Source organism: Coturnix japonica, chromosome 10, assembly GCF_054131305.1.
Source record: "Coturnix japonica strain WE chromosome 10, WE-NBRP24, whole genome shotgun sequence".
Lineage (NCBI taxonomy): Eukaryota > Metazoa > Chordata > Aves > Galliformes > Phasianidae > Coturnix > Coturnix japonica.
In genome coordinates, this window is record NC_140672.1 from 11,548,683 (window position 1) to 11,575,702 (window position 27,020).

The 27,020-nt window shown below is 39.0% G+C and overlaps 1 protein-coding gene across 1 annotated transcript; it reads right to left on the bottom strand.

Moving 5' to 3' along the window:
• Positions 1-228: 228 nt before the first annotated feature.
• LOC146759336 (AF4/FMR2 family member 4-like) lies at positions 229-26,487 on the bottom strand. Its single transcript, XM_085510221.1, has 18 exons — positions 26,350-26,487; positions 21,109-21,145; positions 19,340-19,388; positions 18,009-18,029; positions 17,402-17,456; positions 16,353-16,390; positions 15,851-16,013; positions 14,401-15,336; positions 13,632-13,720; positions 12,304-12,541; positions 10,334-10,431; positions 9,698-9,761; positions 9,413-9,549; positions 8,939-9,010; positions 7,740-7,833; positions 7,182-7,225; positions 6,123-6,343; positions 229-5,546 (listed from the first exon to the last, which is right to left on the bottom strand). Exons 1-18 carry the CDS (start codon positions 26,470-26,472, stop codon positions 5,428-5,430), a joined length of 2,598 nt encoding a protein of 865 aa, XP_085366347.1. The 5' UTR covers positions 26,473-26,487; the 3' UTR covers positions 229-5,427.
• Between the last annotated feature and the right edge of the window lie 533 nt (positions 26,488-27,020).

A 27,020-nucleotide genomic window follows, 5' to 3' on the forward strand; every position in this document is an offset into this window, starting at 1 on the left:
ATATATCTGGTGATAACTGGAAGAAGTATTTACTTTTAAATTATTTCTAATCAAAATTGCCTACGTCCCAAGCTGACCTCCCCGTCTGAATAATCCCATTATTTCAACATACCTCACATACTGGACGGTATCTTCCCTTGTTATGCAGAGTGCTGGGGTCAAAAAAGAAACCTCTGCTTAAAAATACAGCAGCAGGGAGCACGCAGCCCTTTCAACAGACAGGACCACTTTGAAGTTTAATACAGAAAATCTATTTGATATTTATTAAACTTAGTTTCTCCAGTTACAGTTTTGCATTGTACAAAGCATTTTAATGACACAGTAGTTAAAAAGATCTTTACAAATTGAAATGTGATACCCTTTTCTCCAAATATTTTAATTGCCATAAATTTGTTTAAAAATACACATTAAACGCATGTTTCAGACACTAAACTTTCTATAATCTCAATACCACAAAATACATAGAATATACTATACAGATGTGGAAAAAATCTAGTTAGTATATAATACTTTGCTCACCATTAACAGCTTTATTACGTGAAATGCACATACTGACTTAGAAATCCTAATTTGAGCCCCAAAGTACCCTTTGAAATTTCAAATGTATTGCAACAAATAAAATCACAGTTGGTGTGTTTCTTTAGGTTTTGGTTGAAGACGGACGCCTAAATATTCCCATAGAAACAAAACGTAACACATGGACTTGTCATGTACAAAGTGTGAAACAGAGACATCCCATTAGTTACTAGCAGTACCTTTCTGTATGATTCACAAGGGCTTCATTTATAAGAGACAGGTGAAAAGTTACCTTCCCTCACCCACAAACCCTCCCCCCAAAAAACCCTTCTTCATCAAATAATAATTTCAATTAAGATAAAGGATTTTTAATAAATATATAAGCACTTTATCCTCCATATACAAAATTTCTTAAAACAATTTAAAAGGGGGACCAGATACAAATGTCAGGAACTGTGCTTGCAAAAGTCATGCCTGGTCCTTAGAGTTGAGTTTTCAGATGTGTAACATCAATGCAGCCGAAAAGAAGCGCTGCAGAAGTACTGTGCACCCAACAGCACCGATTCCCCGGGCTGCATATAAAAACCAAGTCGGGGAACACTGCATTCCAATTTGCCCGTATCAGCTCCAATAGCAAACGCAGAGAGGTATGACAGGAGTAGGTACGTTTCCATTAAGTTTCCAGATGAAATTAAAACTTTTACATAAAGATGGCCTATATAAACCCTAACGCTGTAACACAGCGTTTCAAATTGTTCAGTATAGTGTATTCGATTGAAACTCAGCTGAGATCGGCAGAGAGCAAAGAACTAATGCTGTCGATAGCTGATCTAGCAACGACCAGAGCTCGTATTGAGAGAAAAATGTACTTATTACATCGCTAAGCCCTCCCTCCCTGCCTCCCCCCACCCCCAATACCGCTGCTTTCAAATGGCATCGTGGCATCAGAAACCAATTCCTTGAAAAGTAATGGAGTTTGACATACATCACGATTCCCTGATTGATTGATTGCTTTTAGGTAACTTTCACACTGTGGAGATTTGCCTCCTGGAACAGCTCTGTATTTGTCTGAGTTGGCCACCAAAAGCTTTGGCTAGTCTTCACACTTCAAGATATCCAGCATTAACATACAGGTTTCCATAACACTGTTTCATTAGATGGAATAATTTAAACCCTGACCAAAATTTTTGTCAGAAATCTAGAAATTTGGAAGTTGCTTACTCCCCAATGGGTAATTCAAACTTGACTTGCTCAGGCCCTTAACATAAACGCTGCGGTGACAGTAAATATCTGTTAGGTAACTGAAATATTAAATACAGCAAAGGTAGTCTCTTTTTCCAATAGTTTCCCATTCTGGAAAACTACATCATTATCTGCCTACGGCTTTATTTTACTTGCCCCGGGCAAGCACATCATTCCCATAAAGTACTGACTCTGTATGTTGGGGCCATTCATAAATACATTTCAGGGCTTTTTTTTTTCTTCTTCTTTTCCTTTGTTATCACAGCAATCAAGCCTCAGCAATCTAAAGGAATATACATTGCACTCCTGTATAATATGCAAGATTTATCACCAGTAAGATGGTGACTCAGCACTCAATAAATAATATATCAATATAGTCAGTTGCACCATAATCTAAAAACAAGTATAACATATACTTTGGACAGACTGATTTCATATATATATATACATATATGTTAAAAGACACATACAATACAAATTGCATACTGCCATCAAAAGCCAAGAAGAGCCATTCACACGCTCTACTTTATGGCTAATAGTTTCAAATCAAAATAAAAGTATCGGGCTGTTTTACTCTGGTGTCCTGAAGATTTGTTTATAAGTATAAATGGTTGCACCTTACCATCTAGGAACCTGCAAGTTTCACAGCAAATCCAAATAATAGTGATATCTGAGCAAGCCTAGTCTGATTAAGCCATTTTTAAGATTCACCAACTGGGACCACGTTCGGTAAGGGAATTAAGATCTCAGTGTTGATATGTGCTTAAGATCCAATCATCTAGGGAATCGTTGAGGAAGCTGGGAGTGAGGGATCCCCTCCTCAGCCACCAGCGCAGCCTGCCTTAGTGCTGACGCTGTCTGCATTTCCACTGCTGTTGTGTAGAGGTTAACAAAAGGACAGAGTTGGACTGTTAGTCTGCATCGTGGCACCGGGATGGAAGCATATTCAGTATTTGCATTTTTTTAATTGCTATGAAATCTGACAAAGTACACAACTTCTGTCTTAGAAACAATGGTAAAGCCCAAATCAGATATGCTTTTGGAAGTGTGAAATTTAAGTGTCTCTGATTGAAATAGCCACAGATGAGTAAGGCATTTTTCAAATAACAAGACCACTGTGTATCTCCCATACAGACAGAAAACCTGGGCAGCACTCCAGGGAATGTTTCCCTGTGACGGATTCTGTCAGCCATTCCAGGTCCACATTTTAACACAATGTAAGAAGTCTTTCAGTTACCCAAAGACCCACTGACCTGGGGACAAGCAAAACATTTTTGTAAGAGACAACTGCGTGTAACACTAAAAGGTATTTGTGGGACTCTAAGGAAATAAAAAGAGAAAATAAATTCCCAGAGATGAGACCATTCCTGCTTACAGTCATGGTCACGGTGCACAAAGGAGCAAGCTGGAAGCAGCCTCACCGGCCGGTGCAGCACTACACAAAAAAAAACAACTATGAATGCAACTCCTACAAACGTATTTTTTATATAGCGTCAAAAGAGTGCTAGGCACTTTAGAGTATTAAAGGAAAAATTAGTTGACAGTGTCCTATTAACCAGGATGCAGAGTCTGAGGGTACAGAGTTTTGTCTCTAACAGCAAACACGAAAAGAATGCAATCTTGCACAGTGATTTAATAAAAAGGATGCTCCAACCAACAGACCTGATCAGTGATTCAGCTCTAACGGGAAAAGTCACAGGTCCGCTAACCAAACACATGTTGGTTCGTATGTAGCAAAGCTCTTCTGGAAGTACAAAACACGCTGGAACACAAAGGAAGCTCTACGAATATGCAGCTACCTTTTAGTAGGTTACTCATTTCAAAACTTCTAAACTCTTAAAGCCCATAGGACATACTGCAGTACTAAGTAGCGTAGAATTCTATTCCTTCTTTTGAGGTTGCCATGATTTTGGCACTTAACCATGACGACACAAAACTTTAGTGCAATATTTTTTCCTGAACGTGCACGTTCATCTCTGGTACAGAACTAAGGGTTAAATGGGAGATAAAACAAAGCAGCATTCCACAATCGCACTCTAAAGTATTCAGAGCTTGACTCTTTAGAAGACCACTGCAATGAGAAGTCAGTTTGCATGACAGACACTGGTACTTTTGAAAAAGAAATGGAATTTTACCCAAGTACTGCAGAAGACCACTGCATACAGTACACCTGGTCCTGCTGTAAAACATCTTGTAAACAGTTCATAAAATCTTCATCTAAAAGTAAGGCATAAGGCACACCAGACATGTTAGGGGCACTAAGCAATACTGAAAGCAGTAGCATTTTAAACCTTTGACTCAGACAAGCACCTCATGTGGAAAGGTACTTTGGTTTTGAGAGCAGTCGACTGCAACTCCACAAACTGTTTCTGTTACACCAACTCGCTTCCCTCTCAAATGAATATTCTGCTCCATCAAATGCATCAAACACGAATGGGACCTTCATTAACATGGGGTAAATACAAGTTTTAAATCCATTCTGCATCAAAACGATTAGACAACTTCCCTGTAATAGCAGGTGTGCTCCCCCACCCCACAATGGCTGTTGCACTGTCATGCTGTAGTGTCCATTAACCACCAGACATTTTTTCAGGCAGAAAAAAAAATGGACCTCCGTCTCTACTTAAGATTCCTGATTTTCCAGTCAATGAGAAAGTTGCAAATGGCAGTTCTGGTAGGAATTTAACTACTGTTGGTTTTTTTCACCACAAAACTGCTGATTTTGCAAGTGTCAAAAAATGACAAACAAAATGCGTTTTAAATGAAGAGAGATTAAAAAAAAAGCACAAGATTGTCCATTTCAGAAACCTTTCCTATATGCCTTTCCTATCAGACCGAAGTTCATTCCTACACCATTACTCTGATATTACATTCAAATTGTTTCATGATTTGCTATAGTGTTAACCAATGGTTTGAAACTGCCTTGAAAGCAACCCAAGTCAGAACCAGCTAAATTTTTTGTCCATATAAATTTCTTTAAAATTCATTTAAATGAAGTATTTTAATACGTAGAAGAATATCTGGAATTTTTTCTATTTAGTACAAATTCTGCAATAATAAAACTCTAGCTGTCATTTATTAGTTGATCATAGGCATTAGGCATGAAAAGTATGGTGTTTCTACACGTTAGAACCTATCAATCCTAATTCCTTTTACAGGTTCTACCACCACAAGACATTACAGAGTAACAAAGCTCACAGAGTACTTAAATAAAGTGTCTATGTTTAATTTTTCCTAAGTACTTGGAAGGGTAAAATTTAGGGAAGAAACAGCTAAAAACTACCCAAAAACTGGGCTTTTCAAAATTAAAATTAAAAAAATTAAAATAAATAGGATTTAAACCGACTATTTACGTATTGTGACGGGAATTCCAATGACTGATCCATCCATGATAGATTAGCCAAGCTACACCTTTATATGTCGCAAATTTAAAAATATTTAAATAACTTAAAAAGGGAATACTGAAGGAGTTCATTAACAAGATCGTTTTGGGTTAAAACACAAAACACAAATCAAGATGGGAGACATGTGAAAGCATTCTTTGTTTTTAGTGTCAACTAAGCAATGTGTTATGGCAGTCTTCCTTATTGACATGACACAGTGTTGTGGAGATAAATCAGAGGCAGCAAGAAAAATGTGTTCAATTTTCCATTCCTTCAGTTCGAAGTATCACTTGGCATCCAGGCGCAACCAGTGTAGTCCCTGACAGGTGTAACGCACTAGGTCTGTCATGATGCTCGAGTTAAAAACCAGAGGGCCCATAGCTTTATCCAGTTCGGCAAAGAACTCTAAAACAACAGAAACACAAATTAGGCACAGTCGTTCTCATTGGCTGCCGTAAGTGAAATATTGCTCTCCCTAAAAGAACACCACCTCAGCACAAACATTGCAGATCAAGGCAAAAGAAATGAAAGACGGCTGAAGATGGCAGAAGAAAGAGAAAGAGATCCTTTCTAAGCCCATTTCTTTACTGTTTTGCAGAAGGTAAGCATAATTACACTGTGGCCTAACTGTTACAAAGCATTCTTGGCCTTCTCCCTCGAATGTGTATATTCACTCCAGGATTTCAGAAAAGGAAATGCACCAAGTTCTACTTCCTAAAGAGAAAAACTTGCAGGAAATGCAAGACTTATTTATTTATTTTAAGCATAGCTGGTAGGAAATGTTAGATCTCCAACACCACCTGACAACCAGGACAGCCAGCCCAGAGCATCGCTGTCACCAAAGGAATTACTTTCCATCTTTCTTTTACAAAGGACCCAATTATTTATCATTATGCACTGTTAACTCCAAAATTGAAAACCTGTTAGAATTTAACACAATGTATACATCTTAGGTTACAACTTGCCTTTGCCTACCCTTACCTTTCTGTTCTTTAGACAGCTGTTCAGCTTGGTCCCAAATTTCAGTGGCATAGAGGAAGTTGGATGTAACTTGGACGTAGCTGGCTGCCATCTGATGGATCCTCTGGGGGATTGTCACCGAAGACCCACTCCCTGAAGGGTTGGCTGCCCCAGAGGAGTAATTTCCTGAATTCCCTGGAGACAGCTTTGGAGAGACTGGAGACGGCATACCAACAGGCTTGCTGCTTATCCAAAGGAAAACATTACATTGTAAAACACGCACACAGATATGTCAGGTGTGTCATGCAAATGTCTTCCTACAGCTCAGAACATGGGATGCTAAGGCACTCCTACTTCACACACTGAGAACTCAGGACTGGCCCTAAAACAAGTGAGCTTTTGAAAACCTCTCATGTTCCTCCAGCTCCTGTATTTTAGCCTCACAGCCAAATCAACATGCAGCATCTTTCAATCAAATCTGTTGTTTAAATAAATTGAACCTCACATAGTAATAATGAAAAAATTAAAGCAAGGCAATTATACTGCTGTTGTATTTTCAAATAACATGATGCATATCTGAAATGCCCTCCTAAAATTCTGGTTTTTGTTTTGTTTTGATAGAGTAATCTATAAAAAGTCTGTTGTCAGGTTTCAAGAACAGAAGTAAACTGCTGTACCATGGAAGAGCTTACTGTGAAAGCACTTGTAGCCATCTGGGCTACAAGTGCATCACTGCAGCACTAATAAAGCTATTGTTTTGAGAGCAAAAGCATTACATAAAACAACAAACCACTGAGACAAGTGACCTGTGTGTTAAGGACACACTGAGAAGTTTTTTGTTCATTCCTCCCAACAAGGAGTTGCCTGAGAATATCTCTGTACAGCACATTTCTCAACCTCTTATCAGAACACTTACCTGAACAAAGGGATCAAAATCTAGACCTTAGAACAATTAGAAATTAGAACAAAAACAACAGAAGCTCAAGAAAGTAAAAGCTGCTCTTTGAGCACCTCAAACTCACAGTTTATGTGGAGAATGAGCTATAAACATAGAAATACAGGTAAACTTTTACTACCTACCTTCCCATAGCAGGTGACGGTGCTTGAGAATTATTATAGGAATTCTGTTGGGAAAAAGTAAACGTATGTTTATACCTCAGCTAATTATATTTTATCTGGTTGTTTAATTGCTCATTTCTGAACATGAGTTCTCATGGCTTTTCTTTTAAGCATATAATAATATCAAAATATCCTAAATAATATCAAAGTACTTTCAAAATTGGGAAAAGCATCCATTTCACTGATGACTAAGACACAAATCAGCAAAGTTTTAACTTTGTTATATCAACAACAAAATTAAAATTCTCTTTGAAGCCAACTAAATTTACTAAAAGCTGCACCAAAATATTAATAGGAAGCTATCATTAGGACCAATGGGTTGATGACATCATAGTCATGCTGTATCCTCCCAGCTTTAAACTGCTCAGCTTGAATGTACTTTCAAGGTCCATTCCTAAATTAGGGCATACTGGAAGTTCACGTGCAGCAATCTGAATACCAGGCAGAGGAATTTTAAGTAATGTAGAGCTTCAATTTGATTAGTTTTTTAATATTTGAAGAAAATATATATCCAATTACCTTCAGATGTTCAGTCAGAGTTTTAGAATATTTCAATGCACTTTCCTTTTTCAGTTTGAAAAGCCTTAGGTATAGTAGAGATTGGCACCGAAGACTAACCAAAGACAGAACAACAAAACATTTCCAGTTAAAGTCAGGCTTATCACAACATACCAAAAGTCAAAAATGGAGTACCCATGTTTTTAAAAACTTTTCTCTCCCAACACTAAACAGCCAACTGTCAAACTGTAACTAGACAAAGTCCCACACCACCTTTACTTCTCAAGAAAGTAAAGAACAGTTTTGTGCCTTAAGCTGAAACTAGGTTGCAGTGACTTTACTGATACAGCCTTCACTTTTTTCTCATGTCAGGACACACTGAATCTGGTGCATGCTGCTATAGTCCCCCCTCCCTTTTCCACCTGACACAGTCAGCTTTGTTCAACTGCTTGCTGCAGCCATTTAATTAGTCCAGAAGGCAAATGACAGTTCTTAACAGCCATTTCAAGTTTTGCCATATCACTGTGTGAACACACAGCAAAGACCCCAAACCCTCCTTCTGCTACTCCTCCCAAATCCAATAGATAATTTCCTTTCCAAGAAAGTTTCAAAACAGAACTGGAAATTCATTCAAATGAGTAAAGCAGTGTGCTCTGATTATGTTATTTTACTAAAATTAAAGCCAAGACCAGACAACAGTTTGCTTGTTAATGTAATCTCAAAGTTTCCCGAAGCATTTAGGTCACAGCCCAACATCAGCTGACCGTGCAACCAACTCAACAGTAGTCTGTTATTTTGGAACACTATAATTTACAAAGAGAGCAAATGAAGAGCTCAGTTCATCAACAGTAACTTTATCAAAACACTAAGGATAATGAAATTCACAAAGGCACCTCTATCATTTTTAGCCATATTAACAATTCCATTGCATGCGACAAGTTACCAATGACATCACGTTCTAAAATAAAAGCAGTAACTGACAGAACATTATGGAAGTCAAAGTCGAAGTCAGTCAGTCATTTTCTTAATAGCTGAAAGACTTTGCTGTTAACAAGCCCTTACAGTAATCGATCTATAGCATCAATGGTACTGAACAGTCAAACAGAAAACTCCTATTTGGTTCAAAACACCTGAAAACTCAGTGTAAGACAGCATTTCACAGACTGAAATCTGTGTGTGTAATTAATCAGTGTGTAATATAAAGTTCAGGATACACGTACCAAAGCACTGCTAGCCTTTTGTCTGCAGCCGTAGCATCTGGTGCCAAGTAATTCTTCAGTTTCATAGTGTACCTATAAACAAATCACCAACAAGAAAACTATCAAGTAAATGAAACATTATACAATCATTTATCAGCCACCAAGTTCTTATGAAATTCAACTTTCAACTCCTTCACTGTTTCAGGTCTTTCCCTCAGACCCTAAACAGAACGTGGCTAGGCAATAATTGGAATAGTTCTGCTCTGCACATGTCACAAATTGTTAAGACATCACAAACTTTGGAATAAAGGATCTCAGCCCTCAAGAACACACTTGAAGCTTCAGTAACTGGAACAAAGTGGCTAGTGATCCGTTCTTAGTGCAGAGCAAGGGACTCCAAAAGTTAGTGGCAGAACATGAGTAAAATGCAGAAGCTTTGATTTCCAGCCCTCTTCCCCAACCATCTGAGTTCTGTGTGTGCTTTACAGCGCTTACTTGATTAATTCCACAGTTTCTGAATACATAGTGAACGGGGACTTGGATTCCTGAGCATTTTTCTCCAATGCATTCCCACACTCAATGAATGACACCACTGCATCTAGGTAGTACACAGCCTTCTCAAACCTGTCAGACTGAGAAGATTGGATAAAAAAAAATAAGGAAAATATTGAGAGGAAATACCAGAAAGTTCTAGTACAGACAGGCAGCAACACAGCACAAGCAGTAAACAAACTCCAGCATAATGTGCAAATACTGGATAAACATTGTAGATTTGCTTACCAATGCATCTGCATTATGTTTTAACTTCTTTGCTTGCTGTAAATAATGATTAGCTGAGTAAGTCCTACAATAGAAGACACATTTAAGGAGTCAGACCACCTACTCTGTACTTCCTTTTATGACAAAAGTTTGTTAATGTTACAGCTTTCACTTCATCCCCCTCTAACTCAAGTTACAATAACAGGAGGTACTGCATCACAATCCCATTTGGGTTCAAAAAATGAAGGCTCCTCTTTGCTACCAAAGACAACAACTGCTCACCATGGGCAAAGCAGACTCTGTTAAAAGAGAACAGGCAGCAGTGATATCCTGAAAGTGTGTGATGGATACATCAACACTTAAAAACAGGACAACCCTGGACTGTTTAGATCTACTGTTTGGTCCATCCACGCTCTGCAGGAACACACAGGGCAGACTAGAGTTTCTCCTCAAGGAGTGCACCATCTGCCAAATATTTGGTGCACAAAGCAGGCAGAGAAGCACGTTGCTGCAGAACAGCATGCAGATCTCCAGAGCATGAACTAGTATTCAGCATCTTTTGTGAAGCAAACAGGACAACCCTTCTCCACAGAAGAGCTCACTGTGCTGCAAGATTAGCACCCCCAAAAAGGGAAAGGCACCCTCTGCTTTTCTTACCTGTCAGCAAAAACAAGTTTTGCTCTTCTGGACTTTGAGCTCTCTGTAGATGGAGCAGAAACAGGAGGGCAGTTCGATGAATTGTTCAGAATCTTCTCCTGAAAGGAAAATGGTCACCGAATCATGTCAAGACTTTTTTTTATTTTTATATTCTCAAAGACAAAGAGGAATTTACTGTACACATTTTTCCCATGATTTCACACTCTGTAAGCAGTAAGTTCAGTTTAGTAGCTGCTTTAGCTGCCATTCACCATACAATAACACAGTTTCCCTGAGGCTTTCATCTCATGCTGGCACAGGGGATGACACAGAGGCTATAATTAAGCTGAGCCCTACTACACTAGGAGATCTCCCTTATTGCTAAATCATGATTTTCCACTCTGAACAAAGAGGCTATATATACTTCTATGACTTCTCATGTCTTTCAACAATAAACTACTGAATGTCTCTGGGTAGAAAAGATTAGTATTTCAGAAACACCAACTTCAAGGAGAAATAACAGCTGTCTTCACAACATGCTGCCCTTGCTCCCCTTAATTTTACATGGCTCAATGTGACACTTCAGGCTAAAGAAGGGACATCAAAACATCTTGTGAATTCTAAGTGAATCTCTTCTCACTAGATCAACAGCATAAGGCAATTTCCCAGCTTCAGTGTGCTTTCAGTTCTTTGGAGTCATCGTGACCGAAGGCCAATTACACAGAGTATTTAATAACCTGCCTTTATCAGATCCTTGCTAATTAGAAGGATCTCAAAGTTGCGAGGCACTGCACTTGCACAGCAATGCCCTAACTACCAGTGTAACATAAAACACCACCAAAACATGCAGGGAAATGCAGCATTTCCAAAGTATGAAAAGAAAAACATCAAACAAGTTAACAGCTGGTTTAGGGACAGTTCTATGCTGATGAATAAGGAAAGGCCAGAGCAGCAGTCTATGATGCAAATCTGCTATCTACAGGCTTCCTGTAAGTGCAGACACCGATGCACACAACCTTCCCAGGTTTCTAAAATTTCACAGTAATGGCATGTAAATTAATCCAGCAGGTCTCCCAGTTTAAATATTGCATGGACTCCACCCTAATGACTAAGCTACTTTCTGCCACTGCCGATGGCAATTTGCTGCTTCACTCCTCCCCAAATCAATTACCCTTCCTGAACACTTCAGAGCAATCAAGGAGAAATGGTACATTTGGAATCCCAAAGATAAAGGTGAAATCCCTCCAACTTGAACATATTACACTCAAATCTGGTTATACAACAGAAATTACTCTATGAAGATACCCAGATGTGCTCACAAGTTTACTCCTGTCCAGTAATACACATTTATATACTAATGAAAAAGCACATTACATATCATGACCTTACACTATCATCATCTTATGTTTTTGAAACCCTTCAACTACATTTGTTCTTAATCTAAGTTGCTTAAAAAACACTTTCTGCATCACCTTTTCCACAGTGTTTTCTCTACTCTAACCACAGAGAGCTCTGTACCATCCTGATCTGGAATCAGATGAACCTTTCTAGAATCCTAGGGTGAAAAATGAGAGCCACAGCTTTGTATCTCAGCACTGTGCACGGACCCAGCTCCTGTTCTCCTTAAAACGAGGACAAGATCTGTACTTGCTCCAGCGACATAAGAGTAACCTCATTATTCATTCAGTGTGAGCAGATCTGTAGTGATATTTCTCATTAACAAATTAAACAGCAAATACGCAGCATCTGTCATCAAAAGATGACTAAATGCACTTTAGTAATTAACATAAATATTTGGTAGGAATAAACATTAGCATTCGACAATATCTCCTAAGTTATTTTCCAATTTAGAGTCTAAGCACCACGGTACGAAACAAGGCAAATCTGAAACTAATTACATTTCAACAACTGCAAATTATTTAGATGACACTGCACGTCAAAATGCAAAGCTAAGAAATAAGTTCAAGGCATTCACAGAACAAGCCCTTTACCTTTGTTTCTTTAGCACTGCCAGAACCTTTTCCCTCTATCTTCCTCTGTTTAGAAGATGAGCAGCTTTTACTGCCACTGCTGCTGTCCTTACTAACATTGCTGCTGGACTTCAAGGATGATGACGGACTGGCTGTCCTCTTCCGGGACCCGTGCTCTTGTTTGGAATCCTTCTGAAGGACTGGGGCAGCAGGAGATGGCAGTAAATCCTTCTCTTTAACAGCACTTGGTTTTAAAGACCTGGACAAAATGAATACATTCAGTTTTGTTTTTTACTTTTCAAAATAGAAATAAAACAAAAATCCAGCATCACTTCTTTTTTTCTCTCCACACCCTTCCCCCATTTAAGCCTTTTCCCTCTCCTTTCCCACCCCCCCAAAAAAAATAATAAAACAAGATTTTTAATGTTAAACATAGCAAGACAGATTCAGAGGAAGCAAATTATCACCACAGTAACTAAACGTTACGAAGCCTGATTAAACTAGTTTTCACCACTTTATCTGTTCTGACCTGAAAACGCAGAAGGCAAGTTCTAACCATAAAACCACATCCCTCAACAGTTCTTAAAAACACCCTAAACACTTGTAATGTTAGAAATGAATGCCAGCATTAGCGCCAGTCTGTCTATTGCAGACAAGTCAGCCTAACAGCTCAGAAAAAAGATGGCCCAGATAACTGTTCTCTAGAATCCATTGGCCTTTTGGTACAGTCTTACCTTGGCTGCTGAGGATTCCAGTTGCTAATTCTGGCATCCCTTTTCACAGAGAACAGTACACAAAATAACTATTTACATGAAGTTTTTGAAAAACCATCTTGTTGCATTTAACCAAGTGCCCTTCAGAAAATCACACCAGCAACAAAACAAAATATCAGGACTAAAGGAAAAAAAACATGACAGACGAGCATCCATTTTTTCTACATTTCTTAACAGAAACAAAGAAGGCATTTAACTCAGAAAGACTTCTAGCATCTGTAGCCAGAAGCTGCAGCTTCTCACACATCAGTAATTCAACAAATATTCGCTGTAGAGAATTTTTTTTCCATGATATAATTATATCAGCTGTCTGTTGTTTGATCTGAAAAAGGTGAACCCTTCATAGTAGGGTTTACCTAGTCAATATTTTCAGTTATGGATATGAATTTCCACCAACAACTAATGGAAACTTCAAACTGAAGAATCAGAAACCATGAAATATTACCCACTGATTAGTAAGGAGACATTTTGTTGTGGAGGAAGGAGAAGAAGGTAAGGGAGAGATGGATACAGGCATGAGTCTTCTCCTTGATCACTCTGAGCCTTCAGTGCTGAAAAGACAGGCAAGATACTCACTCCCTACTGCTAGAAGTCTTGTGTCCTGATGGAGCTTTTTCTTCCAGTTTTGTTTTCTTGCTTTCACTGGCTCTGTTTTCATCCTCATTCTGAATACAGCAAACAAGAAACACATCCAGATAAATGTCTACATTTACAGCTTCACGAAGACAGTAATTTTTCACATTTAACGGATTTAATTCAGTGGGCGTCTTGCAGCGTACAGAATAATACCTGTACAGGCTACAGAAACATCCCCTGAAGCAACTACCTTGTATCATATATTTGAAAAGTGGCAGTCTCAAGTTGTTCATTTTATAACACGCATATCACTATGAAATAACAAAAATCTGCCAAAGGCTTTGGTACGAAATCAGATTTTATGCTGGGGAGTCAAACACAGGTGTCTTATGAATGCCAGGAACTGTAAAACCCATGGAGTCTGTAAGAGATGTCGAAGACCAGATTTTTATATAAACCTAATCCTAAAGTTGAAGAGTTTAAGAGGATACACAATCTGTGCTACCTCCAGGAATGCAAGCTACAGTGCTAACACATCTAAAGGTACAACCCTCTGCCTTTCATGAATGAAAACTCCAATATTCCCTATTACAACGGCACAGGAAGGATCAATTTATTCTACATAGAATAGGTAGGCAAAGTAATCTCCTAAATTACTGAGCCACTGCAGTGAGGTATGACATTGGTTACTGGGCCATATGCTTAACCCCTTTAGCAAGATACTAAAAGGCTAAGATAACAGGCAAGATTTTATTTACGATACTGTTACCTGTTTATGTTTCCTTTTGCCTTTTGTGGAACTCTTATCAGAAGGCTGCTTCTGAGATTCTCTTGCATGCTTCTCTGGCACATTTTTCTTTTCCACTTTGGGCACATCAGCATCCTTGTAAGGCTTCTCTGGTATTCTTGATAAGAGGCTCAGGTATCCATTTTGTGAAGGTACCCACTTCACAATAAGTGGGTACCTTTCATCAGGATCGCTGAGTGGTGAAAGAAGCTCTTTCTCTTCCATAGGAGAGAACATTCTTTGCCGAAAAAAGCTGTCATCCTCCTCCATGGAAGATTTAACAGGAGTCCTATTGCTCTCGGAGTATTTGGGTGTTTGTGATGAAGGAGAAAGGCTTTCATTTTCATCTGAATCAGAGGATGAGGTATCTGTTTCTATGAATTCCCTGGATTTCTGGGCAGATTTGCTTGAAGCCTTGTATTTCTTTTTCTCTGTTGTAGGCCGAGGGGAAGATTTGGGCTCTTTCTTTATATTAGGTTTTCTGGAACCTTTAGTGGCTGCCTTATGCCTGTTTGAAGGTATGTTTGTTGCCATGTCTACTGGGGTTTCACTTTCTATTTTAAGACCTCCTCTAGGCTCTTCAACAGATGTCTTTTCTGCTTTCTTGGGCTGCTTTTTACCCACGGTCCTCCTCTGTGTTGAGCTGTCACTCTGGGCAGGTGATTTCTGCGTGCCACGACTGCTCTCTGAGCCCTTTTGGGTGGGTTTGGAATCTCGCCCTGGTGTTGAAGAAATCGAGTCCTTGGATCCGCTTTGATCAGCGTACCCACTTCCTGTTCCCTGATCCCGTCCCTCTTTTTTGTAGCCTTGTGAGGATGGGATGTTGCTGTCCACAGAAGAAGCTGGTGACACTTTATGTGAATTAACTTTGTTCAACCAGTTATCCAGTTGCCACTTGTTTATTGGCGGTGGCTCCGGCTAAAAACAAATTTCAATAAAGCACTGTTAGATACAGTGTTTCACGTGGCTTCCATCTTTTCTGCAGCCCTACTGTGCTGCAAGCCAAAGCAAGCGGTGCACTCGAGCATCTGAGGTCAGTAACTAATGAAAAATGCATATAACTACAGATAGCAGGTCTGCTTTTTCCTTCAATCAGAAGAACTGCAGTCCACAGGAAGCACTTGCTGCCATGGCATTCCAGACTAAAAGCTACTGGTCTTTAAGCTACTGTTCCCATGTCTTCTGCACTCCAACAGATAACTATGGTAAAAATCACCTCAAATAGCAAATGTGTGCTTATAGAAAATATAGTTATCATGTCAAATTACAGGTACTTTAGCAAAAGAATATGTGGAAATATGTGGAAATAATTCTACACTTGACAAGTTTTTGTTAAAAAAAAAAAAAGAGACCGAGAACATGTTCATTTTTTTCTGCTTTTAAAACTCAGGATTAATGCCTGATGACAGCCCAAATGCGTGACAAATCCTACCTCAGGGGATGCACTCTGTGATGGTTCATTAGCTTCACTATCACTGGAACTGCTTTCACTTTCAGAGTCAGATCCTGAACTGCTTTCAGACCCACTGTGGCTGCTTGAGTCATCCCTAGAATTATCTGCTCCTTCACTGTTATGTTGTGAAGGTTCAGAACTACTGAAAACAAAAAGGAAGAAAAATAAACAAACATTACTCAGTGCAAAGGCATCCTGGAAGTTCTTCCATTAGGAAGAATAAAATGTAATATTTTAACTAACATTTGCTAAAGAGTTCAACTGAGCACAATTCACCTTGTTCCCCTCCCCCCTTCACAATGTTGTCAGTATAATATTTGCAGAATATGTGTTGGCCACTGATTAAACTCTAATCACCTTCTGGTCTAATCAAAGACAAACAACTAACACTGATTTTAGAAACGAGATCAAGCCAGAAGCGCTGACTGGACCAAACATCACTACCATTGGATTGCAGCATAGAAAGTAAAGGAATGCCTACCTTCCAGGTGTGCTCCTTGGAACTGTTTTATCACAGTCCTGCAATTAAGAAGAAGAGCATGAGGCTTCTAGAAGCATATGCAATTACATTGCAAAGTATTGATATCAAGTCTTAAAGATTCTAAATACTTAGCCTGAAGAGTGCTCTAATTCAGAAATACAGAGGTTTAAATTTGCCTGCCTTTGGCTTGTACAAAAGGAAAAATAAATCACAGTTCTTTTATCCAAGCTTTTACCACAAACGTGTCATCTCAGAACCCTCCATATTCTGACAGTAGTTCTGAGATTTCCTATTTTCTCCACTCCCCCATGCCATGTTTTAGAACCAGATGATACAAATTTTTACTGTGCTATTCCAGAAATGTTCCATGCCCCAGTAATTAAACAACTAAATGCACCATCTTCAAGTTTTCCATGTGAAAATATAACAAACAGTGGAACTGAGAACAGCAAAAAAAGCAGCATGGACTTCTGCTGGGTAGCACAGACTCAAGAGGTATGTTTAATTCAGCAGGCTGAACACCATCTCTGGCTGGAGATGCACAGAGTTAATATTGCCAAGGAGCAAAAGATACGATAAAAATAAAGGAGCTGCTAGACTTATAGTTACAGAAACAACCTGGGAGTAAAAGACACACACAGCAGCTCTTATCTTGAACAGTTGCTGCATGGACATCTGTGTGCCATGCACTCTTTAGCCAGCACAGAACATGAGGGGCTCTCCCTTAGGTGGCAGCCCATTGTGTGTGTTAGGAAACTGACTCTGTTTCCATTCCACATTTAGAGAAAGCCCATTTGAAATCATCAAAGCATGAGTCCCTAGGTAAAAAAAAAAAGTACTGTTCTCACAAAACCAGATCATTTTCCTCACATTTGCATTTTAGAGTACCTGAAGTTTGTTTGAAAACTTGCTAATTGTTTTTCGTACCTCAATTGCAAATTCTCCTTCAGCTGTTCAGTTTGCTGTTGGACTACTGAACATTGCTGATGTAACAAACCATCAATACACTTGGTTTATTCTACTGAATCTTTGGTATCTTGTGAACATACCTGCTCTCCATCGCTGTCTTCGCTACTGCTAAGTTTTAAGTCATCTTTCAACATACTAAGTAAGTAAAAGGGAGAAAGTGAGACAAGTTTTTCCATGTAATTTAATTACATTCAAAGCACTCTTCTATATTCCAACAAGTTACTGTTTATGCTACAGAGCTGGGTGTGTGGGTGAAATCCACAAGTTACCATTTAAAACATTTAATGTCTAAGAATGGCAAGTTAAGTCATTCTTTAAAGAAAACTACGGGCTGTAGTGCTTTGATTCCTTTGTTCGTTCTTTAAAGTTTAGAAAGGAATTCTGACACGTTTTACTAATGCAGGTGGAGCTAAAACATCTGCGTTCAACCTCTTACACACCACGGACAAGAATACTGTTTCCCATTGAATTAAGAAATGTGATTGCTTCATGTCTAGTGGCAAAATCCCAACTGTTCGACATCATAAATTTTCTACTATTCTTCAAAGGTATAATTGCTCCTATTTAGGGTAGTCATACATACACATACTATTTCATGACACTGAAAGTACAGGAACACAAAGAAAACATAGTGGGGTATTTGTGCTTATTTAAAAACACCTTCGTTACAAAAATAAAACGTCTTACTCTGTCTGGTTCAATTCACATCTGGAGAAAGAAGATAAGAAAGGATTAGAATACTTCCCAATTTCACAGTACAGCTGTTCTACTTATAATCTGAAAAGAAACAGCAACCTCGAGAATCTACTTAGACATCTATTTTCAGCTGCTACCCTTATCAAAAGATGCATTTATCTCACTTTTTAACGCTTTCTTAACAGAGCACAATCGCTTTATCGGAAATTCTATTGACACAGCAAACATCTCCTCACCCCTCTTCCCATGCACCTCACTTTAACTAATGTGAAGTGCTAACTCCAGTTCTTGCACCTTCCTACACCCTCCCATTCTGGAACCAGCACAGCCCTTTCATAGAGGACTACACTGCTATAACAAAAGAAAAGCCAAATGATGAACTCCTACTGCTACCACTTATTGAAGTGGCTGTGTATAAACATCTGAAACCTCATGTTTTAAGGAACTGACATAGTCTATAATAAATAAATAAATGAACAAGCCACTCTTCAATTATTTCCCATTTCTTTCTCACAGATGATTTGTTTTTTAATCTTATTAATACTAAAAATGTAAACAGAAAAACTAAACTTCATTTCGTAACTGCATCACAAATACTAACTTAGAATACCTTCAGAATCTGCAGTTGCTTTCAGTAAACATTCCATCAGGTGGAATGGGCATTTTTTGTTTGGAAATTGTATTTAAACAGAATGTAATCAATTTTTCAGGTATGAATAGGGCAAAAGACAGTTAGATTCTTCCTGCTGCTTTTTTATTTTTTCTTTCTGATGTCTGATTAATGAAGCATAATGTTAGGTCTGTGTACGCAACTAATAAAAATGCCTGTCAGTCACTTAAGAGAATGAGTAACTACTCGTACAAACTTAACTAGATCTCAAACTTAATTTACTGTCTCCTCTAATAACAGAACAGTTCCTCATCCTATTTGTGCAACTGCAACAAGCTGCTTCCAGCTGACAGCTTAGCAATGCACGTTTAGTAAATCCTGTCCCATCGTGCCCATTCTCACACACTGATACACTTCCAGCTCACCAGCCAATTCCTAGGGCCAAACTCCTGCTCAGTATCCTACAGCTGAGAAGAAAGCAGGGGGATGGAAGGAAGGCACAGCGCACCTGTTACACCGGTGTGCCATTATTTGCCCTACTGTTCCTGAAAATAGGTTGAAATCAACTTTTTTTTCCCTCTCCTGTCAGTTAAGTGTAAAGCATGACAAAGAGTGTGCAAGAACTGACACATTCTGGTAAAGAAACAGCTACTTCCAGAATCTTTTAAAAGTTGACTGTTACGTGAGAAATGTTTTCTCAACTGCTACTTACGATTTGGATTGATGGCCATTGGATGTTTTTGATGAAGGATTATATCGTTCTAGAAGGAAAAAGAAATAACGCTGTACTCTTTTGAACACAGACAGCAAAACAGTCACTGCAAAGTGGACAGAACTAAACAGGCTTAGCCAAACAAACTCAAGAATGGCGGAGTGAACAGGAGAAAGAGGGACCAGCTGACGTCAGGTGCAGCCTCTCACACATTGACCAAGTGAGAGAGGAGCAGAGACAGACTGCCAAGAGAAGCAATGACCTTAATCAAGAAAATCTAGAAGGCTTTTTTAAATCGTTGCTGTCTAAACCAACACACACTTAATATGTTTCTGAAGGTGTGAAAAACTTCTGCTTCTATCAAGGTAGGATACAAGTGACAATCCTGAAGTAAAAGAGGATAGGTCTAGCTTAGATATTAGGAAGAAATTCTTTAGTCAGAGTGTGGGGAAGCCCTGGCACTGCTGCCAGAGAGCTGTGGGTGCTTCATCCCTGAAGCCAGGCTGGGTGGGACCTGGGCAGCTTGGTCTGGGGGGAAGCTTGGAACTGGATGGCATCTAAGGGACCTTAGAGCCCAAACCCTCCCATGAAAATTATTCTATTACCCTCTACATGCTGAGGAGATCAATTAAATCAAGTTTTTAATCTGTTTCAGCATTCCTACGCAGCTTTTTAATGAATGAAAAGTCTTTAAATCCAAAAAGCAAACTCATAAACCAAACCCTACAGTTAGAACACTGTGATATAATCTGCTTTTTGGTTTGTCTTCTTTTTCCTTCCCTGTTCTTTAGTTCTAGTAAATTACTAAACATAGCACAACAGAAACAATATCTGAGGTTGTTGGAAGTGTCACAGAAAACTGAAAATGGAGCTGAGAAATGGTTCTGTGTTTTTATCTATTTGGCCTCCCTGATGACATACCTGAAGATCAGCTGTTTCCAGAATGTAACCTATTGGCTAGCCTTATGGAATTAAGTTTTAATTTGTTTCCTTAATTCCCCACTGTATTAGGAGTTTAGATTAAGCTGCTTGTGAATACCTAAGAATAAACCATTCTGCTTTTACTATTTAATCTGTTTAATCACTTTGACAGGGACTGGTAAGACTGTTGGAAGGCAACAGCACAAATCTAATTCATTTTTGCCAGATATGTTACCTGGTTAAATGCTTCATTTCAGTAATATTCAAAATGAAGACACAGTCAAATAGGAATAAAAGGTGCATTTGTCTAGACTTTGGAAATACATTCTGGGATAATACACTCAAGAATATTAACAATTCTTGAGCAGTTCTCTTCAATTTTCATATCCATAATGCGAAAGTGGACAAGAAAAAGGAAGAAAATGCATTGTGTTTTTTCTATTAAAATATGAACTTCGTTGCTTTCCAGCATACCCAGGGGTTTTCTCTGTGGGTGTTTTCACACTCAGCTATTTTCAATCATATCAACCAAGGAAGCCTATTTTTCGAGAATTAAAAAAATAACAACAATTTAAAGAAACAATTTTATTTTTTTCCCCTTTTCTAGAAGTTATGAGTGAGTTACACAACAGTTATTAACTTTCCAGTTCTCAGCAAGAAGCCACAAATAAAATCAAGTGTTTATTTCATAAGTCTTGAGAAAATACGGACAATTTTTACGTGCAACCCATTCCATTACCAGCCTGGAGAGGTCTCATGATCTAATGGCCTGACTTCTTAAGGGGTACTAAGAATACTCAGTTGTAACAAAAACACTGCACATAGGAAAGGAAGTTTAATGTACTTACTCTGTTCTCCAGTGCCAAAACTGGACTGTTGAGACTCCTAAGGGAACAAAAGATCACAGGAGTTTTTTCAAAGGGAATTTTAACATCTCAAAAATCATGCCATAATCAAGCTATTGTTCTGACTTTAAAGGATGGCACATATCCTTTAAAAAACAACAACAAAACAAAACCAACACCTACTCCCAAAGAAAACCAACATGCTAAAAACAAAACCCAGTGGTAACAACCAAACAGAAACAGGGAGCCCTTTCCTGGGCCCAAGCTGCCTTCCCCAGCAGTGACAGAGCAGCGAGTACATGGGAAGAGCATCCTTAGCTCATCTGTCCCACTGACCCATCTGTCCCTGCTTGCTTGCTTGGAAGATGGGCCACGTGCAGTTGTCATACACAGTACCTGAATCTCCAGAAACTGTGCAACTTCTGCAAACCCTATCTTCCCTTTCTCACCTTCATCCAAATCCTCATGTAACTGAGCAACCTGGCTGTATAAAAGCCAACAGACAGTGATAAATACCTGCCTCGATATACAGTGGATTTGCTGTCTATGAAACTAGCCTTGAAAGACAGAGCCTCGCCAATTCTAGCACTGGTAAGATCTCTGTATTCCTGTTCCAGAAAACCCAATTCTGCCTCCTGAAACACAGTACGTTATCAAACACTTGAAATGTTAAAAAATAAATAAATAAACAAATAATCAGAGAGTATTGTGTTACTGAAAACCTACTTCTAAGCTAGTGTGCCATTTTAAAATAGGACCTTCCTGACCTCCTTTTAAAATGAGGACAACTGCTGACCTTACACATAAAAACAGAGAATGTTTGAGTCAATTCACCAAGCTGATAGATGTACTCTGTGACAGTGAATTGCAGGGGTTTGGGGCACAGCTGTACAGCAGTCTTCACAAACAGCCAGCTCAGTGACGTGATGCAATTTATAAATGCAGTTTCCAATTGTAACTTCATAAACACACAAAAGCTCTACATGGCAAGGCATACTTACATATATCTGACTTCCTTTAACATTTTTATTTCAAAAGTGGCAGCAGTTGAAATCATGACTTGAATGAGTATTGTCAGTGGAATGGAGAAAGAGTGCAATTTTCTCAAAAACAAAACCTCTTAGGGAACTTTAAGATGTTCCCAATGCCCTTCATCTTTACTGACTGAAAGAAGAGACATTAAAATCAACCTATGGTTAAACTGCAAAGTCAAGATCAAGTTGCAGAAGTCTTCTTACTTCAACAGAGAGCAAAAGCCGTACTCTCTTCAGAATACAAACTGATTCTTATCTTTCACACAGGTTCAATGAGTACAAGCATGATTCCTCAGTTTCCTTTTTCCTGTCAACTAAGACAAGTAGGTAAATACTTGATAAAAGTACCTGATAAAATGTAGGTAAAACCAAAAAAAAGACCCTACAGTAATCAAAATACCACATATGCAGAACGACTGCGCTGTGCTGAGCACAAGATGAGTAACTGGGACTGTTCTCATCAATGTACATACCATAAATTCTACAGAAAGTGTCTGCCTCAGTGCTTACCTCAGCCAGCTTCCTATTTCTAAGGCAGTATTCCAGTTAAGGGCACTTTAACGAGGTGTTATGCTTAAATGTGCAACTTCTTCCAAATAACTCACCATCTATTTTGCCTCTGAATACACGTCTCTCAGAAACTCAAAGATTAATAAAGAAATAAACAGAAATATATATTTTTTCAAGTCCAATTTCTTGAGAAAGAAGAAATTAAGAACATTTTGAAGGATGGAAATGCTTTTCACAAAAGCATAGCAGATTGCAGAAGTTAAGTGGAAGACACTTCAACAGGTAAGAAACCATTGCTTGGACTCTGACACAAAATGGTGATTAGAATGGTAGTCAGGTACATAATTCTTACCTGTCCATTTTTGGTTTGGCTGTGGTGAATAGGATCCATTTCCATTTAATATCTGACAACCCAGGTCAGACCTCACTTTTAATTCTCAGAATAAAGTTTCTGGATCACAAGGGATCGACGCAACTGACTGCTGCCTTCACAACTACTACAGCACGGGACACTGAGCAAACCCAGAGACCAGTGCACCTCTTCAGAGATGTCTGCAGGTCACCGCTCAGGTACACAGACATAACAGCTGTCAGTGACATCACACTCCCTGTTCTATGATGGAAAGATTCCATCCAATAAGAAACAGCTGCATTTCTGAATATATTTTACAAACACACCAGTCCTCCTGCTCTGCATTTTTTGACTGTGAACCCCTGGCTTTAAAGACTTACACAGGATGAAATTACAGAGCGTTAGGTGATGGGATAACATTTTTATCAAGAGTCAGGAATCTGTTTTTCACAGCACCCATAAAACTTTTTATGACCTATTTTCATGAAGTTTTATCTTCTGATTCAAAGACTTCCTGATAATTATAAGATATATTTATAGTAATGCAGACAGGCCCCAGTCAGGATTTTGGGTCCCTGCAAACACTTGCTGCACACAGGGAAAATGATCTTATGCCAGCAATCTTAGACATAAAATCCACCCATCCACCAAAACAAGCCTCATTTTCTACATGTAGGCAAAGTGTACCAGACTTCTGCACACAAGAGAAATGCTGTGAGATGCTGCAGCATATAACTTGTAAATAAATAGAAAGTTAAGGAGAATAAGATTTTCTAGAACAGTGTGGCTTGATTCAAGTAAACCAGCGCTGTGTTCAGCCTTCTGAATTCTGTTCCGGGTCTAGGCTGTACAAGCCTACGGCTCACTAACTTGCTGGAATTTGGAGAAATCCCACTGCCAAGAATGACAGAGGGGAGAAGGCAGAGGAAATTACAGACTTTGGAAACAGAGAATTTGACAAAGTTCCATGGCTAAGATGTACGCACACAAAATAAATAGGCTGGCAGAAAGTTGAAAGGCTCAGGGCAGCCATACATGGAATTTTTTCGCAAACTTTGTGAAGAAACAGAATCCAAGGTTGACAGATTCAGAAAGAAAAACACAGCCTCCCTTTTGTGTTCAGACGTCAACAAGGCTGTGCAATATTATGCAGTTCCTATCTGCAGCACAAAGGCCTTTGTATTTCTGCACACTTTCTTTCCCCCCCTGAATCAAACAGCCACTGAGAGAAGAACGTAGGCAACACAGGCTGCTGACACCAAAGCTGCCCATAGCTCTGGGCTACCCAGGCAGTGACAGTACCAGGACCATCCAACCTTCTGTCAGCCTGTGGCACTTTGGTGGATGTGCACTTACAACACACAGCCTGGAACATTCGGCCAAAAAGCAACCATGAGTTGTAGTCGGAGCCTTTTGGAAAGCTCCATTCACACACTGCTCTGAATTCTTAAATGTTGAAAAGCTGGATAACTTAAAAAGTAGTCTGTCTGTGTGCTTCAAACAAAGAAGTAACTAACAACTCTATTAAAATCTTTGATCAAATTTAAATGCAACTTTGCCCTGTTATCATTTTCTCATTTTATTTCATATGGCCAACAAAGTATCTGTGAAGAAGATTTATCCTTCAGCCTGGGAAGACACAAAAACACCCAGGACACAGAACTCTAAGAAAAGCATTATTTAAAGCATTGCTTTTTAGGGAGGCAGGTGAAAGGAAGCAAACTAAAATGTCAGCCATATCTATTTATCAAAGACTACCAAGGGCTGAATGAAAGAACTGCCATTAGCAAATAAAAAACCGCTTCTATGTGTTCTTCTGCATACAGGCCCCTTTAAAACTGCCCTCTTGATTGCACGTCAAATAGGATTTCCTATACAGAGGAGATTACCACTGTCTTAGCAGAGGCTGAGAAGACACCTGTTCATAGAAAATAATGACTAAATCCCTACAGGCAGAGAAGAGAAGGAAAAAGACCAAAATACTTTGCAATACTTCATACTTATTTTGACAGTTTACACTTATTTTGATAGAAAGAAAGCCAAATGAAAAGTGTCTATTGATGCCCAATCCATGCTTATTCTCTAAAAAATGAAGCCGTTGTTAAAATCTACACAGTCAATAGAGTTTTTAGTCCCATGCATTAGAAGGTGAAGGAAACAGGCAAGCAGCCACACAAGTGAAAAATACTAATTAAATGGCCTGAAGATCCCTGTATCTTAAACCCCTACAAAGAGTCACAGTGACCCAATTCTCCCCAACCAACCACAGTAATGCAGTTCTTTCCCTCCCTCTGCTCATCTTTTTCTCCCTCAAATTTCCTCTTTCCCCTGAGAGGCAGATGAATTACAGCTGACTTCAAATAAATGGATCAATCACTTCACAAACTCAGTTCTGTTATTTTCTTATATTCCAGTTCTCATTCTGGGCAAAGAAAGTGGATTTATTTAATCTGCAGCCAAATTCTAGGCCTTCAGGCAAGTTTCAACAGGGATTTTAAGTAGTACTTCTGTACAGCACCACTTAAATTGACCAAGAATAGTTGAAACACTAACCAGTGCTTCAAAGAATGTATAGGTGAGCTGCATGGAAGACTTTAAGAACTGTAGACATTGTCACCTTAAAGTCTATAATGTATTGGTCAGACAACGCTTTACTTAGCAGTAAAATAACATCAGCTCAACCTCACCACTCAGTTATGTAATTTTTAATTGGTATTTATACTGGAATAACTTGTTGCCAACACAGTTATAGGGGTTCTTTCCTGAAAAACCAGTTGGGGTTTTTTCTGTTGTTTCTTTTTTGCCCTTCAAATCAGTTTTACTGTATCCCAACCAGCTTTAGTTAGCTTCATACTTGTAGGTTTTAGTTATCAGGCACAGCAAACAGAAGGGAAGACAGGAATCAAAAAACTCACAACTTCCCTCCTGAGGGAGAAAAGTCTTCAGCTGCAATGTTTGACCTCCCGCAAACAAAACAGAGATAAGGGAATGGCTTTGTTTTCAAAGTGAGTTTTGAACTGTATAATGAAAACCTTCAATGGTACCACTTAATGACCACTGCAGCAGAAGCAGAAAAAAGGTTTTTTCAAAAAATAAATTATCTTGTCTCATTATCCCTTTCCTCCCTTGAAAGTACTCCCTGCTTCATAAGTATTAGCATAAATCTGCCTATGGAGATGATTAGTAACTAACTGTCCATCCTTAGTTTCAATACTTGCTTAAATGCTGGTTAAGGTGACAACTGGGACCTGAAAAGATTTCAGATATAAACAGATTTGTAGCACATATTTCCCTACAATTTCCACTACAAAATAAAAAAACACATTTGTACAAATGGCAGAAACTCACAACTTTGTACGGTTCAGCAAAGAGAGGAGAGTTGGGTGGAAAGGCTTCTTCACCCTGCTGGATTTCTTGATTTCGCCTTTCCCTTTCTTTCATACGCAGCACATTTCGGTCTTCACAGTTCATGTTGCTGCAAAAAACAACCAACAATTCCCTGGTCACAGAAGGAAAGAGGAGGATGGAAGCACACCCTGTTCTGCAAGAGATCCCAGGCAAGAACCCCCCGTTGACTGCAGCTCCTCAAAACTGAAAAGAAGTTTGTCCAGCTTAAAACATTTCACATTTAGAGCAGCTATAACCTACAATCTGTTCCTGACAGGGACAGTTTATGCACTTAAATAAATAAATCACAGAGTCCTCAGGCAAACAACTGGAAGTTGGAGCCTTCAGCTCTGTTGGCACTGCGATGCAGCAGTCAGGAGTTGTCCAGGCTCCAGGAAATCCAGAAGGATCGGCCCCTCTGGTAGCCCAACAGACAGCACACATTACAGTGCTCTACTGCAAAAATGTAGATCAAAAACATAGAAATCTCACATATTACAAATCTTCCTTGGAAGCCTGGCCTTGCTGCTTGCATTAACAGCAACGGGTCAAACTGCAGAAATGCAAAATCCACAAACAAGTCAGCAATGATTTCCTTTGAGGTTCATAAAGCACCAGGACTTACAGGAGTA